Genomic DNA, 16,385 nt, shown 5'->3' with positions numbered 1-16,385 from the left:
CAACCTTTTCTCTAATTATTTTTTGCATTGAGGTTAGTTCGTACTCCTTTTATATATATATATATATATATATATATATATATATATATATACACTGTAATGCAATTGTTTTTAGGGAACTCATCTCTATGCACGAATGTCTCTCTTGGTTGTATTGAATGTTAGGAATTTAAATTGAGTCTAAGTTTCACATTGATTAGAAATGAAAAAGTAGAGCATTATATAAGGATAAAGACTCATCAACCTATTGCCTTAAGGTATTAGGTTGAGAGTGGTGTTAATGTTTTATGTAGTTGGACTCAGGTTTCATTGGTGTTGTATCTCCTCGGTAAACCTCTCTCTCAATAAACCTAACAAGGGGTATTAGAGCCGATGGTCAAAACTGGCTCAAACGAGTGTAGTATAGTCCTTGTATCGAAAGTCTTACTTGTGGTTGGGAATGCTTCCGCTGGAGGGAGAGTCAAGGTCTATAAACCCTTCGTCTTAAGGTTTTGGGTTAAGAGTGATGTCAATCCCTTATATGTGGGTTGGCTCATGCTCATTGGTGTTGTTGTATGTCCCTGGTGATCCTCTCTCGAAAGATACAACAAGTGGTATCAAAGCCGATGGTTAAAACCGGCTCAGACGAGTGCAATATGGTCCTTGTATCAAAAGTCTTCTTGGCAAGGATTCTAGGTAAGCGTGTCCTATTAAGAAGAACAAATATACAGAAAAGGCAGAAGATGAGTACTCGTGGTTGGGAATGCTTCCGCTGGAGGAGGAGTGTACCAATAATGTGGTTGAAGGGACTCACCCTTTGAGGGGGAGATTATTAGGAATCCAAGTGTGAGTCTAAGTCTCACATTGGTTAGAAATGAGAAAGTGAAACACTATATAAGGATAAAGACCCATAAACTCATTGCCTTCTAAGATTTTGGGTTGAGAGTGATGATTGGACTCAGGTCTCATTGGTGTTGTATATTCTCGATAAACCTCTCCCTTGATAAACCTAACATTGAGTATGTGTTATGATTGATAGTTTGTTTATTAAAAAATTTTATGGTTGAATGTCTTAAAAATAGTTCACTAGTATAGATTGTAGTTTATATTTTAAAAATTGATAGTTTTTATATGCATTGTTCAAAAATTTTATGATTTAATGTCTTAAAACTAGTTTATTAGTATACATATAGTTTATGCTGTAAAAATTTAGAAAATATAGTGAAATTAATATGCTAGTTGATATTAAGATTTGTTAAGTTTTTAAATTTTAATTTTAGATGTAGACTTTGAGTAAACCATATTTCTTGTTTGAGATTACGTGCGAATGATTAAATATTGATAGTTTATGTTAACTTTGAATTTTTCCATTGGATAGTTTGTAAAAATTATTTTTTATAATTTGTTAATATGTGTATATTATAAGTATATCCATAAATAGGGATGGATCTTTGTATGTCTTGAGGGGACCATGGTCCCCCAAAATTTTTAAATTTTTTAAAAAGTATATTTCTGAAGTTTTTAAATTTTTTTAAAATTATTTCTAAAGTTTTTAAATTTAAAAAAAAATATATTATATTTATGGAAATTAAATTAAATAATTTTTTGATAAAATATAATATTTAATGTTAATAAATAATAAACTATAAAATTAAATATAATAAAGAATAAAAATATTATTGAGATATTTTTTATGTTCTCTCTCATTCTTCTAAGTTTCTCAATTATTCTATTTATCTTTCACTCTTACATATCTTTTTTTTTGTTTTAAAAGAAAAAAATTAGACACAAATTCGTTCTTTCTACTCTCATTTTTTCATTTGTTCTCTTCCTTTCCTAAAGATAAAAAAGATATTTTTTTATCTCTTGATAGTAAAATATTAGTTTAATAGTTAATATTTTTATTTTCATCTTATAAGTCTTTTGTATATTTATTTTTTATGAATGTAGAAGAAAAAATTATGTACTATATGTTTTTTCATAACCATTTTTAGTTTTGACTTGATTATCATGTATTTTTCTTATAATAATTTTGTGTCTCAATTTTCGATTAAATTTTGATAAATTATTTTTAGTCTTAAACTTTTCTTTTTTAAATAGGTATATATTTATGAGAAATAAAATAATAGATTAATTTTTGTTAAAGTGAAAAAAATGAAGATATATGTGAAGATAAAAACTAAGACAAATTTACTTCTTTACTTATTTTCAAGTATGATATTAAGAATACTTCTTTACCTATTTCTTAATATTCAAAGAATTGTAGGTGGGAGATTCATATTAATTGTTTGGAACATATACCCGAAAAATGTTCTCAAATATAAGAGTATCCAATGACGGAAAGGAATGAAATTAAAAAAAATATTTAAAATGGGTTCTATATCTCATACAACATCACAGTTCTATAAAGAGAAACATACAAGGATATTTCAATATTAAATATATATAATTTTGTTATATTAGTGACAATGGTTAAATATATAAATTTTAAGTGTAATATTTTGACTCCTTCAAACTTTTTGATCAAGATCTGTCATTAACAAATTTGATAAAATTTCGACTCAAACTATTTTGTGTTGTTCTCCAATGGTCATGCGTGACCATTTTCATTTTTGTGTATTTCAAAGATTGATGTAAAATTTTATTAAATTTATAATGATATATTACTTCATGTACGTGTTAGAGAATTATGGAAAATGTTTTTCTAAATGGGTAGGGTCTTACCTTGTAAAAATAAAAAAATGTGAGAATTATGAAATTTGTTACAAACGTAGCTATGGATTGAAGCTAGATGAATGCATGTCATGCTAGTGAAAACTATGAAAAGGGAGTTGATAAGTTCTTGCAATATGTATAAGAAGATGCAAAACCTATGAACATGATATATTATTGTCCTTCTTTGTTGTCAAAATCAAATACGTGAGGATTTGGGCAAAATATGTGATCACATATTCATCTTTAGTATTGGCAAGAGTTATACAATTTAGAAGCCTTCTACATTGTGAACAACAAAATATGTTAATTTACAACAGTATTTTGTTGAATTTGGTGCAAAATTAACATATTTTATAGATGAAATTACTAAGAAATAAATAAAAAATCAATTACTGATTACTTTAGAAAAAAATATTATAAATGATTTTACCAAAGAATTTTTAAAAAATTCAATTACCAATAATATTTACCACAAAATAATCAAAGTTTAAAGCAAGAACTATGATACCCATTTTATCGACAAAAATATTCAATGATAATAAAAATTCAAAATTAGTGATAAAAAATTATCTTGGTAATAAAAACTCTAATATATTGAATTCATTACTGACAAATATTTTTATCGGTAATTAAAAGTGAAAATTTTGTTGATCAAATTTGTGAAAAAATTTTGTTTTATTCATATTTTTTGTTTCAATTGATAAAATTATGTGAGTAGTTTACTGTCTGTTTTTTTTTTATGCTAACTAATGGAGCTATATTTTGAAGCAGGCAAAAAGTAGACCTAGACTGCTACTTGCAATATTTAGTATGGAGGCTGAGTTTGTTTCTTATTTTAAGGCTACCTCACATGGTGTATAGTTGAAAAAATTTATTTCTATGTTTAGAGTTATGGATTCACTTGTTAGGCCATTGAAGTTATATTGTGATAACTATGTTGCATTATTTATGGCTAAGAATAATAAGAGTAGAAGTCAAATTAAGCACATTGACATTGAATATCTAGCCATAAGAACATGTGAGAAGTGGTCATTGAGTACGTTAGTACTGAGTTGTTAGTACTGAGTTGATGATTGTCCATTTGACTAAAGGCATGTCATTAAAGAATTTTAAGGATCATTTAGCGCAAATGGGAGTTGGTTCCATGTTGTGATAATCATCATATTTACTTTGATAAAACTCTTATTTAGTTTTTCTCATTTTTTTTGTGCACATATTTATTTATTTTGAGAAATTTCATTTGACCGAGAATAAACATATGGTGTACTCATTATAGTTAAGAGTCTTTGATGAGAGACTTGATATATTGTGATACATGAGAGATAAAACTCACTTTTGGAGAATGTGTCTCCATGATCCTTGTATTTAGTTTCTTGTATTGATTGATAATAGGATAAATAGACCAAGTGGGAGAATGTTGAAAATTTAAATATGTGATATGTGGGATAATATGATATATTCACATGATCAACCATTTCTATAGTTGAAAATTTAAATGTGTGATATGTGGGATAATATGAGATATTCACATGTAGTTCATTTGTCAATCAATTTTATAATTATGTAAATCTGATACTGTAATCTCATATAATTGGCTACAATTTATTATTGCAACTACTTGTAATGGATAGAGAGCTCTATAAATTTTACAGGTACCTTATGCTTTGGATCATCAAATATGTTCTTTTGTATAGTATATTATTATACGATCAAAGTTTAGAAGGTGAGTGTTTAAAATGAAAAAGTTCATCAAAAGATTGAGGGTAACAATAACTAAAGGGTAGTCTTTATTATTTTTTTCACATTAGTTTTACATTAATATCATGCTCTTGAAATAACCAATCAGTTGTTGAACTCTCAATCGCCAAAGCATAATACTAATACAGTTATGCGACTAGTTGTGCAACCCAAATAATGTGTGACTAAGAAGAATTTTTATAGTAGTTCACCGTAAGCATGATACTTCAACTAGAATATTTTATGAAAATAAGTCTAAATTGCATTATGAAAAAAATACAATGTTTCATATTGATATTTAATTTCATAATATCTGAAAGTTGATGTGAAATCAAATAGTGTTTAAGTAAAAAGCACTAAAATAAAATCATTGATAATGACGAGTTTTAGTGATAAAAAATAATTAGTTAATGTAGTAATCAATTTAAACACCAATTCATAAATTAAAAATAGAAACTAAAATAGTTTAAAAAAATTATAATTGGTCTTTAAATTTGTAAATAAAATAATTTTTAATAAAAATTGGTCACAACCATTAGTTACCAAGGATTAGACTACCAAAGAAATTAATCTCTAATTAAAAAATTGGTCTTTAAACATATTTTTACCATTAAAATTGGTCATTATTTAATAGTTTTCTGGTAATGGAAAAAAATACAAATATTTTTAATAAACCATTAAAGATTGAATTATTTTAGAAATTAAAAGAGGAGTTTAGTTTAGTTAAGGTAATGAAAGGAATTAATAAATTTTTACTAAGTCATTTTATTATTTTCTCCTTATATAAGGATTTTGTTTCAATTTAAGATGCAGCCATATTTTTATTTGATTTTAATTATTTGACGTATTTTATGAAATCTACATAAAACATCTACAAAAATTCCTTAATATGAAAGCAGATGATGAATTATTAGATAATGCGATAAAAGTTGTTTTTCTTATTTCATTCTTTCATGATAGTACATAGAGATGACAAATAAACCCGTGCCCGTGGGTATCACCCGAACCCGTCCCCGTTTTGACGGGGAATCCCCGCTTTGACTGGGTATGGATATGGGTATGGGTAATACCCGAAATTTTCAACTGGGGATGGGGATGGGGATGGGGATATATATATACCCGCCCAAATACCCGTCCCCGCTTAAATTACTAAACTATTTATAATTTATTAAATAATCTAAAAAATATATATAAATAAATAATATATTTACACATAAAATATAATATAATATAATATAATATAATATAGTATATATACATATAAATAAAATATACTTTTATATATATATATATATATATATATATATATATATTTACACATATACATGTAATATAATATAATATAATATAATATAATATACATATAATATATATACATAATAATATAATATAATATATATAATATATACGTATAAAACAAATTAATCATTTAACTAGTGAGATCTTTTATAAACAAATTTATAACATTACAAATTTATAAAAATTTAAAAGAAATATATATATATATATATATATATATATAAAAGCATAAAATATCTACGCATATACATATAATATATATACATAATAATATAATATATATTATTATATAATATAATATAATATATACTTAAAATAAATATATATCTATAAAAATATATATATATATATATATATATATATATATATATATAAACATAAGATATCCACACATATAATATATATACATAGTAATAATAATATAATATATAATATAATATAATATATATAAATAATTATATATATATATATATATATATATATATATATATATATAAACATAAGATATCCACACATATAATATATATATACATAGTAATATAATATATAATATAATATAATATAATATATATATATATATATATATATATATATATATATATATATATATATAACATATTTCTCATTCTCTTTGTTTTTTGTTATACACTTTGTTTACTCTCTCAATTGTCTGGTTTGTTTTTCAAGATTTAATTTTGAAGGTAATTTTTCTTCTTCTTATTACATAATTTTTACTCTCTGTACATGGTTATGTTCAAATAGGTGTTCCTCAATTTCATTCTATGAAATAATTTTTAGGTTACACATTTGATTATCTTTATTTATTTATTTATTTTCATGAAAATGTTTGACTCTTATTTTGTAGCTCTTCTTTTTGTTACTTTGGTTATACACTTTTTTACTCTCTTTTAATTGTTTGGCTTGTTCTTTAAGGTTTAAGCAGATCTTCAAGGTACTTTTCCTTTTATCATAATCTTAATTATACATTTTTTTTCCGTTATGTTATGTTCAAATGGATATTCTCAAATTTGGGTCACACATTTAATTATCTTTACTCCTTTATGATAATTTTATTTATTATTTATTTTTTGTTTCATGATAATGTTTAATTCTCAATTTTAAGTGCTCAATTGCATAAATCCTTAATTTAATTCAAGATCAAAAGATGAAGAATCTATATTTAAATTTGAATTATTATTAATTTAATTTTGTTATTTGTGCTATTTCGTTTAAGTGGTATAATATAAATTTTTAATAGTATAAAAATTTTAGTAATGTGTAATTTTTTAGCTTTTATATAATTATTTGAATTTTATTTAGTTGTTATTTGATACTTTAATTTGAGATTTATACTATTATAATATTTTTCTTAATATTTGACATCATGAAAATCAAAAAGAGTATGTTATTTTAATATTGAATATTTTGATAGTATCATGATTCCGTTGGTGTGATTTTTAAATTTTTTTTATAAAAAATATTTAATTGATATATGGAACAATAAAAAAATGGGTATGGGTATGGGTATAAGAAAATACCCGTTACCCGGTGGGGATGGCGATGGGTCAAAAGTTGTATACCCGTTGGGTTTGGGGATGGGGATGAATTTTTATTATGGGGATGGGGATGGGATCATGATACCCGTACCCGCCCCGCCCCGTTGCCATCCCTAATAGTACATTTTATTGAGGTGTAGGAGTAGTTAAAAAGGGGCTTGATTGTTGCAGTCCAAATTGTTCCCTGGACTCACACCGAGCAACTGACAGTACCTCTGGTAGAACCCGATCCGACTCTGGACCCGAGAATCCGGGCCGCGCCCACATTCGAGTTCGCCGTTGATTATGTTGGTGATAACATCGTAGCCGGGAAGCCGCCCAGCGTTGGTGTCAGCAGCAGACGGCGTCCATCCTCCGGTAATGACATTATGGGACGATGGCTTGTTTCCTTGTGGCCTCATCCAAAACCATATGGCTGTTCTGAACGCTACGTTTCGGTCTCTTGCTACTAGATCCGGATCATTCGTCAAATCCAATCCAAGTTCGCTACCAGCTAGCCCATAATTGTAGTTGTTGTGTGTTCATAACAAGCAAAAATCCTTTTAGAGAAAAAGTTAAGATAATTTTCTCTTAATTAACATTTCTGATTACTTACTGTGTGAATTGAATGTGAGAAAAGAAGTCCCACATCGATGGGAACTTACTTTGGGATTACTTTTAATGTTATAAAAGGAGTCCAGTGTTTCCTTAGGAAATCCTCCCAAAGTCTCTCCCTTTCTATTCCTTTTACTTTACTTGCTTGAGAGAAGAATTAAGAGAGAATATTAGTTTCTCCTCTAAGAGAGAAGGTTAGTTTCTCCTTTAAGGTTCTCCTTGTATTAGTTTTTCCTATTTCCAAGAGAGGGGTTGTCATTGTTTTCTCCTTGGGATTAGAGAGAATGATATGTAATTTTTCCTTTTCTTGAATAAATTATATTCGTTGCCTATTATCTATTTTTGTTCCTTTATTTTCATCTTGTATTTTAGTTGTGAGTACTTGTGCTGGTACTCTGATACCCAACAGTGGTATCAGAGCTGTTGGTTCGTTTGTGTGATTATCTTCCGCTGCTATTGTCATTAGAATAGTGCTGTGATAGTGGATAAAGTGTGGTAGTGTGAAAGTGCATGTCTAGGAAAGTTCTGGCTAGGAAAGACTTGGTACTTAAGCGTGTCCATTAGTGACCCACCTCTCTTTCCTGGGAATTACCTGGTGCATTGGTTCACGGTCTGCTTCCATTGTTCCAGTAGACAGTACTATTCATAGTGAGAAGTGCATAAGTCGGTTTTAAGGCCATGACAGCAAGATACGAGATAGAGAGGTTCAATGGGAAAAATTTCTCATTGTGGAAACTGAAGATGAAGGCAATTTTGAGAAAGGACAATTGTTTAGAAGCAATTGAAGAAAAACCTGTCGGCATTACAAATAAAAAGTGGAAGGAAATAGATAACAATGCTATAGCAAATTTGCACTTAGCATTGGCAGATGCGGCTTTATCCAGCATTGCGGAGAAGACTACAGCGAAGGAGATTTGGGATACTCTCACAAGCCTGTACGAGGTTAAGTCACTTCACACAAGAATATTCTTGAAGAGAAAACTCTATACTCTTCGAATGAGTGAGTCCACATCGGTAACAGACCACATCAACAATCTAAATACGTTGTTTGCCCAACTTTCAGCGGCAGATTTCAACATAATTGAAAATGAACGTGCGGAGCTTCTACTACAAAGTTTACCTGATTCATATGATCAACTTGTCATCAACATTACAAATTACAACGTTGCTGACCTCCTACACTTTGAGGATGTTGTCGGAGCTCTTCTTGAAGAAGAATCCAGGCTAAAAGAGGATATGGTGGAAAGTGCAAGGCAAATAGAAGCTTTGGTGATGACGAGAGGTAGATCAACAGAATGTGGATCTAGTGGGAGTCAGTCTCATGATAGATATCAAAGTAAGAAGCATCTCAAATGCTACCATTGTGGCAAAAGAGGGCATGTGAAGAAAGATTGTTGGCATTTGAAGAATGGAGGAAAGAACTCTGAGGCATCAACCTCACAAGGTTGTATGGCAAATACCTCGGAGGACGAAGATATTCTGTGATGAAGAGGAGAGATTTGGTAAGTCATGAAAGCTCAGAAGATCATGGCAGATGTGTATGTGCTTTTGGAGATACGTTGCAGGATGCTAATGCAATGGTTGCATCGACAAGTCAAGAAGAAGCGATGTTGATATGACATCATAAACTTGGGTATAAGTTAGAGCGAAGTTTGCAAATCCAGGCAGAACGTAATCTCTTACTCGGGCTCAAGAAGGTTGTTTTACCTCTACGCGAGCACTGTGTGGTAAGCCAACAAACATAGTCATAGATCGCAGATGGTTAGTTTGACTACCAGGAAAAAAGAAAACACAAGAAGACTTGATTTATTATGATGTAAGGGAATCACCAGAGTTATCACTAGGAGAATCAAAGTTTACTCCAGGAGATTGTGGGTGTACTACATCAAGAGGAAGTCAAATGTGTTGTTGCCAGTTCAAGGAATTCAAAACACGAGTAGAGCTTGAAACTGTGGAAAATTAAGTGCTTGGGCTATGCTAACAATGTGAAGGGGTACCACCTGTGGGTCCCACTACCCACAAGGTTATTGTTAAGCAGAAATGAAATGATGCTCCAACCAGAAGGCGTTAAAGAACAAGAAAACTTGGTTTGCATGGTTGAACAAATCTCAGTACGGTTTAAAGAGGGCGCTCATGTGTTCGTACCAGAGATTTGATTACTTCATAAGCCTCGGTTACAACAGACTGGTGTTTAGACCATTGATGTTGTATGTGGATGACATGTTGGAGGTAGGCCCCAACAAAGTTCAAATCCAAGAATTGAAGGCGTAATTGGCTAGGAAGTATGAGAAGAAGGACTTGGAACCAGCAAACAAGGATTTCAGGGATGCAAATACACCGAGACAAAAAAAATAGGAAGGTTTGGCTTTCTCAGAAGAAATACTTACTGATAATCTTGCGACGCTTCAACATGCAAGATTGCAAGCCAATTTCAACCCCACTTTCTATCAATTGTTCCTCACGTATGAGTCCTAGCAGTGAAGCGGAGAGGATGGAGAAGTCTTGAGTACCGAGTGCATCGGTGGTGGACAACCTTATGAATGCTATGATGTGTACAAGACCAGACATTGCACAAGCAGTGGGAGTGGTTAGTAGGTTCATGGCGGGTTTGGTGGAGAGCAGTGAAGTATTAACAAGAGGTCCTTAGGAGGAACCTCAGGTGTTGCATTGCGTTTTGGAGGATCAGAATTATGTGTCAATGAAGTCTACGTGGATTCGATCCTACTGAAGTCTACCAGAAGAACAAGCAACATGAAGGCAGAGAATAAAACATGGTGTGAAGATTTGATTAATTTCATCAAAATCTTCAAGTGGGAGATTGTGAGAAAAGAAGTCCCACATCGATGGGAACTTACTTTGGGGATTACTTTTAATGTTATAAAAGGAGTCCAGTGTTTCCTTAGGAAATCCTCCCAAAGTCTCTCCCTTTCTATTCCTTTTACTTTACTTGCTTGAGAGAAGAATTAAGAGAGAATATTAGTTTCTCCTCTAAGAGAGAATGTTAGTTTCTCCTTTAAGGTTCTCCTTGTATTAGTTTTTCCTATTTCCAAGAGAGGGGTTGTCATTATTTTCTCCTTGGGATTAGAGAGAATGATATGTAATTTTTCCTTTTCTTGAATAAATTATATTCGTTGCCTATTATCTATTTTTGTTCCTTTATTTTCATCTTGTATTTTAGTTGTGAGTACTTGTGCTGATACTCTGATACCCAACATTGAATGTTTAAAACGAAAAAGCATCTAAAAAACAGTGACAATAACTAAAGCTCAGTCTTTATTCCTTTTTCCAGATTAATTTTACATTAATATCATAATATCATGCTCTTGAAATAACCAATGAGTTGTTGAACTTTCAATCACCAAAGCACAATACAATACAGTTGTTTGACCAGTTGTGCAACCCAAATAATGTGTGACCAAGAAGAATTTTTATAGTAGTTCATCGTAAGCATGATACTTCAACTAGAATATTTTATGAAAATAAGTCTACAATTACATTATGGAAAAATCCAATGTTTTATATTGATATTTAATTTCATAATATCTGAAAGTTGACGTGAAATCAAAGTGCTTAAGAAAAAAATACTAAAATAAAATCATTGATAACGACAAATTTTATCAACAAGTTACTATAGTAATTAATTTAAACACCAATTCATAAACTAAAAATAATAATTAAAATAATTTCAAAAAATTATAATTAGTATTTAAATTTGTAACTAAAATAATTTTTAATAAAAATTGGTCACAACCATTAATTAGATTAAAAAAAAAATTAATCTCTAACTAGAAAATTGGACTTTAAACATATTTTTGTTAATAAAATTTGTTATTATTTAAGAGTTTGTTGGTAATGGAACAAATTACAAATATTTTTAGTAAACCCATTAAAGATTGAATTATTTTAGAAATTAAAAGAGGAGTTTAGTTTAGTTAAGGTAATGAAAGGAATTAATAAATTTTTACTAAGTCATTTTATTATTTTCTCCTTATTTAAGGATTTTGTTTCAATTTAAGATGCAGCCATATTTTTATTTGATTTTAATTATTTGACGTATTTTATGAAATCTACATAAAACATCTACAAAAATTCCTTAATATGAAAGCAGATGATGAATTATTAGATAATGTGATAAAAGTTGTTTTTCTTATTTCATTCTTTCATGATAATACATTTTATTGAGGTATAGGATTAGTTAAAAAGGGGCTTGATTGTTGCAATCCAAATTGTTCCCAGGACTCACACCGAGCAACTGACAGTACCTCTGGTAGAACCCGATCCGACTCTGGACCCGAGAATCCGGGCCGCGCCCACATTCGAGTCCGCCGTTGATTATGTTGGTGATAACACCGTAGCCGGGAAGCCGCCCAGCGTTGGTGTCAGCAGCAGATGGCGTCCATCCTCCGGTAATGACATTATGGGACGATGGCTTGTTTCCTTGTGGCCTCATCCAAAACCATATAGCTGTTCTGAACGCTACGTTTCGGTCTCTTGCTACTAGATCCGGATCATTCGTCAAATCCAATCCAAGTTCGCTACCAGCTAGCCCATAATTGTAGTTGCTGTGTGTTCACAACAAAAGAAATCCTTTTAGAGAAAAAGTTAAGATAATTTGTGTTATTTCTCTTAATTAAGATTTTTGATTACTTACTGTGTGAGTTGAATTGGTCCACGTCCGTAATAGCTTTTACCAGGAGCACATGGCCATCCTCCACCACTGCAATAAACCTGCTGGTTCCGTTCGTTGATAAAACAATATCCCCACGCATATGGACCATCTGGTGCACTTGGCCATCCTCCTATACGCAAACCAAAACATTAATTATTCGCACACACACACATATATAAAATCATTCCAAAACTACTATGAACGATCGAACCTGTGGTTTCATGAGAAGTTTGACCGAAGAAAGCTGCCATCTCCCTTTTGCGGGTGTTGGTATCACCTGTTGTGCCAAAACCTCTGAAAGATCTAGCAGCAGTGATAAAAGCGTCATAGGTGTAGAATCCACGCCCCGGACATGCTTGATTATTCCGGTGTTTTAGCATTTCTTCGAACAGAGAAGGGCTAATGATGCTGCTGATATCGCCGCTGCTACTAGCTTGACATTGGCTCTGGCAACCTGTTCCACAATGTTCATTGCTGTTTCCGCACCACCCATATTGGCTGCAACATAACCCATTTCCGCACACTGCTCCACCAAATTCTCTACCGCATCGTTGCGCTTTGGCCCCAACCATCAGCGTCGGCACCAACAGGCATAGCATCAAAGAACACAGTTTCATGTCACCCATTGTTAAGAAAGAAATGGTGAATGATATGTTTGTTTCATTCCGACGATCGATTGAGATATTTATAGATCAACTGTGATCACTGAATTTAATTTCGTACGCCTTTTTTTCAAATTTGGCTCCTGCTTCGTCTTGCGAATGCATGCATGATGTGATATTAATGAAGTTGACTCCTACATATGGAGACGAGAGTACGCATAAAATTACGTTGAAAGTTCAAATGCTTAAGTAGTTCATTAAGAAATGCTCTATACTGTAACTAATCAGCAAACATTATTAGACAGTTCTTTGGCTCCTAACGATTTCTAATGAAAATACATTTAATTTTTTAATTTTAAAATAAAATAATTAATATGACTTAATTACATACCACATAAAGATTTATCAATAACATGAATTACCTAATAATTTTTCATTAGGTTTAATTAAATTTTAAATTGTCATATTTTTCATATTTTTCTATTGTATCAAATATATTCAAAGTTTTTATATTTTCTATTGAGTTTTTACTATTTAATTTTTTTTGGATTATTATTGTCCATTTTTTTTATTAATTTTATTCAAAAATGAGTTGGATTATGAAGTTCTCATGTCCCTATTGATTTCCATTCATGTAGGTAATAACTATCCCTCTTTTCAACTCACTTTTCATAAAACAATATTGAAGTCTTTTATCGTTTTATATTAATCATCAAATTTTACATTTTTTAATGTAAAAACAAGTTAGGTGACGAAGTAAGATAATAATTACGTGTGATTAAATATCATACTCAATTAAAAAAATTAAATATGTTCTTAATCCCTTAATTTTTCATGAAAATTAAAATTAGAACTGTATGGATTTAATTCTCTTAATTAAAATTTGACTTTTTTTCAAAATTTTAATCCAATTTAGTTTTCTAACTTTAGAAATGTATGGATTTAAGTATTTTAATCAAATTTTGTTAAGTTTATTTAACGTTTCAAATGCATTTTATGATAATATTTGAGTTGTTTACACAGCTTAACACATTCATTTTCGCTTCAACGTTAGCTAATAAACTATTATGAGATACGTTTAAAACGTACAATAAGCTTAAAAAAAATTAGTTAAAATGATTAAATTATAGATGATGGGCTAAACTAGGCCAAAGTTTGAAAGAGAGACTAATTCTAATTTTCACTAATAGTTAAGGGATCAAAAATATATTTAACCCATTAAAAAATTTAAAATTTTTAATACTTCATAGAAAAAAATACTAATAAGTATTTGTTGAAAATATCTTAAAGGAATTAAAATTTAACTAAACCTTTTTCCTTAAGTATATATTTAATGTGATGGCTAAATGGTAAAAAAAATCAAAGACAAAGTCAATGCCCTATTTTGATGGTGAGAAATAATGTTCTTGCACTTCCATTACTATTACATTGTGTGTGGTTGTTACTTTTTATTCACTTGCACATATAATCTTTTTTTTCTGAAAAATAATATTCAGTTTTCTAATTATGTGTCACTTAAGAAAATGGGTGAACTTTTAACACTTTCTATGATTATTCAGCAAATTTAAGAAAATAATCGTTAACAAAGTCATTGCAAGTAAATGTTTGAAGAAAACAATAACAAGAAATTCACAAAGTTAAGAGAAAAAACACTTTCATGTAGTATCTAAAAGGATATATATATATATATATATATATACACTGGAATTATCCTTTTAGATATTAAGATAGTTAATGTATAAAATATTACTAGTAATAATTAAAACATAAGGAAGGACGGATGATATAAAAAAAATACAAATTTATTAAATTGTATTAACATTCTTTTATAAGAATACGAATAATGAAAAATAACTAAGTATTATACCCACAATTGAGGTGTGACATTATGATCATTTAGTGGCTGAAAGTAGTTAATAATTAAAAGATAAACCATACGTTTGAAGAAAATAGTTAAGAATAGTATAGAAAATCTTAACGGTATATATATATATATATATATATATATATATATATATATATATATATATATATATATATATATCGATATCATTATGTCAAAAATAATTTATTGTTTGGTAAAAAGCTTCTCCTCGTGATATTTATTACTTATGTACTCAAAATATCTGCTGAGAAACAATTAAAGTGCCGTATTTGAAGGGTACAAACTAGCCTTTTGAAAGTTCTTCCAAATATACTTGTGTTCATCATCAGAAGAAATATATAACTAAAAAACAATAATATAAATTTTTTACTTTTTATTAGTATTTTAAATTATCTAATTTTAAATATGTAGTAGTATTTTAAATTATCTAACTTTAAATATGTAAATTAATTTAATATATTTCTAAATTTTCAAATTATAATTTTTAAATTTTCTATCTGTATAATATATTTTTATTATACAATATATTAACTTTTATTAAAATTTTTAATTATTCAATTTTAAGTATTTAAATTATTTTAATATGTTTTGAAAATTTTAAATTTGTTTTGAATTTTTCTATATTTTTTAAATAAAATATTTAAAATTTTATGAAAAATAGATTATCCTTTAAAAATAGTCATCCAAAGATTAAAGAATTTTCATTGTGTTGAACGTCATTCTATATTTACTTTTATAATTATTTGGACTTGTATGAACTTGAGTTTATTTGAACTTTATTTAAAATTTATGACAGTGATGTATTTTATTTTATTTTATTTGAATTTATGATTAAATATTTATTTTTTAAATAATTTTGTAAATACTCGCGGGTACCCATGGATACCCGCAGATATGAAAAAAAATAGGCGGGTACCCGCTTAACAGATACCCGACAAATATGAATACGGGTACGAGGCGGATATTTATCCAACGGGTAGGGTACAAGGAACTACTACTCGTACCCTACCCGTCCCGTTGACATCCCTATCCATGGTATTGAAATTTTTTCCTATGATCAATAAAAGTATAAAATGTAAATCCAAATAAAAATTAGTTTATTTAATTCCAATAAAATAAATTTAAACACCATTTGTCTCTTTAAAATATAATTAAAAAAAGTAAATTGTATAAAGTAAAATAAAGTTAGAAAATTTTTAATTAACATTTTTAAGATAACAACTTACATATTAACTTTAATTTTAAACAATCTAAAATAAAAAAATAAATTCATTAAAAAGATCTTAGTAAAATTACATTTTATTTAAAAAGGTTAATTTAATGAATTCAATACAAGATGTAAAAGTATG

General features: G+C 29.0%; 2 protein-coding genes and 1 pseudogene across 2 annotated transcripts; 1 reads left to right on the top strand and 2 right to left on the bottom strand.

Annotated features, from left to right (window-relative positions):
• Positions 1-7,432: 7,432 nt before the first annotated feature.
• On the bottom strand, positions 7,433-8,502 carry LOC114175455 (endochitinase-like). Its single transcript, XM_028060213.1, has 2 exons — positions 8,473-8,502; positions 7,433-7,801 (listed from the first exon to the last, which is right to left on the bottom strand). Exons 1-2 carry the CDS (start codon positions 8,500-8,502, stop codon positions 7,433-7,435), a joined length of 399 nt encoding a protein of 132 aa, XP_027916014.1.
• On the top strand, positions 8,248-8,884 carry LOC114174968 (annotated as a pseudogene).
• A 3,125-nt stretch (positions 8,885-12,009) lies between these two features.
• On the bottom strand, positions 12,010-13,195 carry LOC114178784 (endochitinase-like). Its single transcript, XM_028064875.1, has 3 exons — positions 12,761-13,195; positions 12,532-12,679; positions 12,010-12,442 (listed from the first exon to the last, which is right to left on the bottom strand). Exons 1-3 carry the CDS (start codon positions 13,173-13,175, stop codon positions 12,076-12,078), a joined length of 930 nt encoding a protein of 309 aa, XP_027920676.1. The 5' UTR covers positions 13,176-13,195; the 3' UTR covers positions 12,010-12,075.
• Between the last annotated feature and the right edge of the window lie 3,190 nt (positions 13,196-16,385).

Source organism: Vigna unguiculata, chromosome 3 (assembly GCF_004118075.2).
Source record: "Vigna unguiculata cultivar IT97K-499-35 chromosome 3, ASM411807v1, whole genome shotgun sequence".
Taxonomy (NCBI): domain Eukaryota; kingdom Viridiplantae; phylum Streptophyta; class Magnoliopsida; order Fabales; family Fabaceae; genus Vigna; species Vigna unguiculata.
This window is presented reverse-complemented; position numbering and strand designations above follow the sequence as displayed.

What these genes read in the sequence shown, in the direction of transcription:
- LOC114175455 (XM_028060213.1), bottom strand. Translation starts at nt 8,502, where the DNA reads ATGGAAGCAGACCGTGAACCAATGCACCAG. An exon ending in ACCGTGAACCAATGCACCAG is followed by an intron (nt 7,802 to 8,472) that starts GTAATTCCCAGG and finishes TTATGAACACAC; the next exon opens with AACAACTACAATTATGGGCT.
- LOC114178784 (XM_028064875.1), bottom strand. Translation starts at nt 13,175, where the DNA reads ATGGGTGACATGAAACTGTGTTCTTTGATGCTATGCCTGTTGGTGCCG. An exon ending in AACTTCTCATGAAACCACAG is followed by an intron (nt 12,680 to 12,760) that starts GTTCGATCGTTC and finishes GTTTGCGTATAG; the next exon opens with GAGGATGGCCAAGTGCACCA. An exon ending in GGACCAATTCAACTCACACA is followed by an intron (nt 12,443 to 12,531) that starts GTAAGTAATCAA and finishes GTGAACACACAG; the next exon opens with CAACTACAATTATGGGCTAG.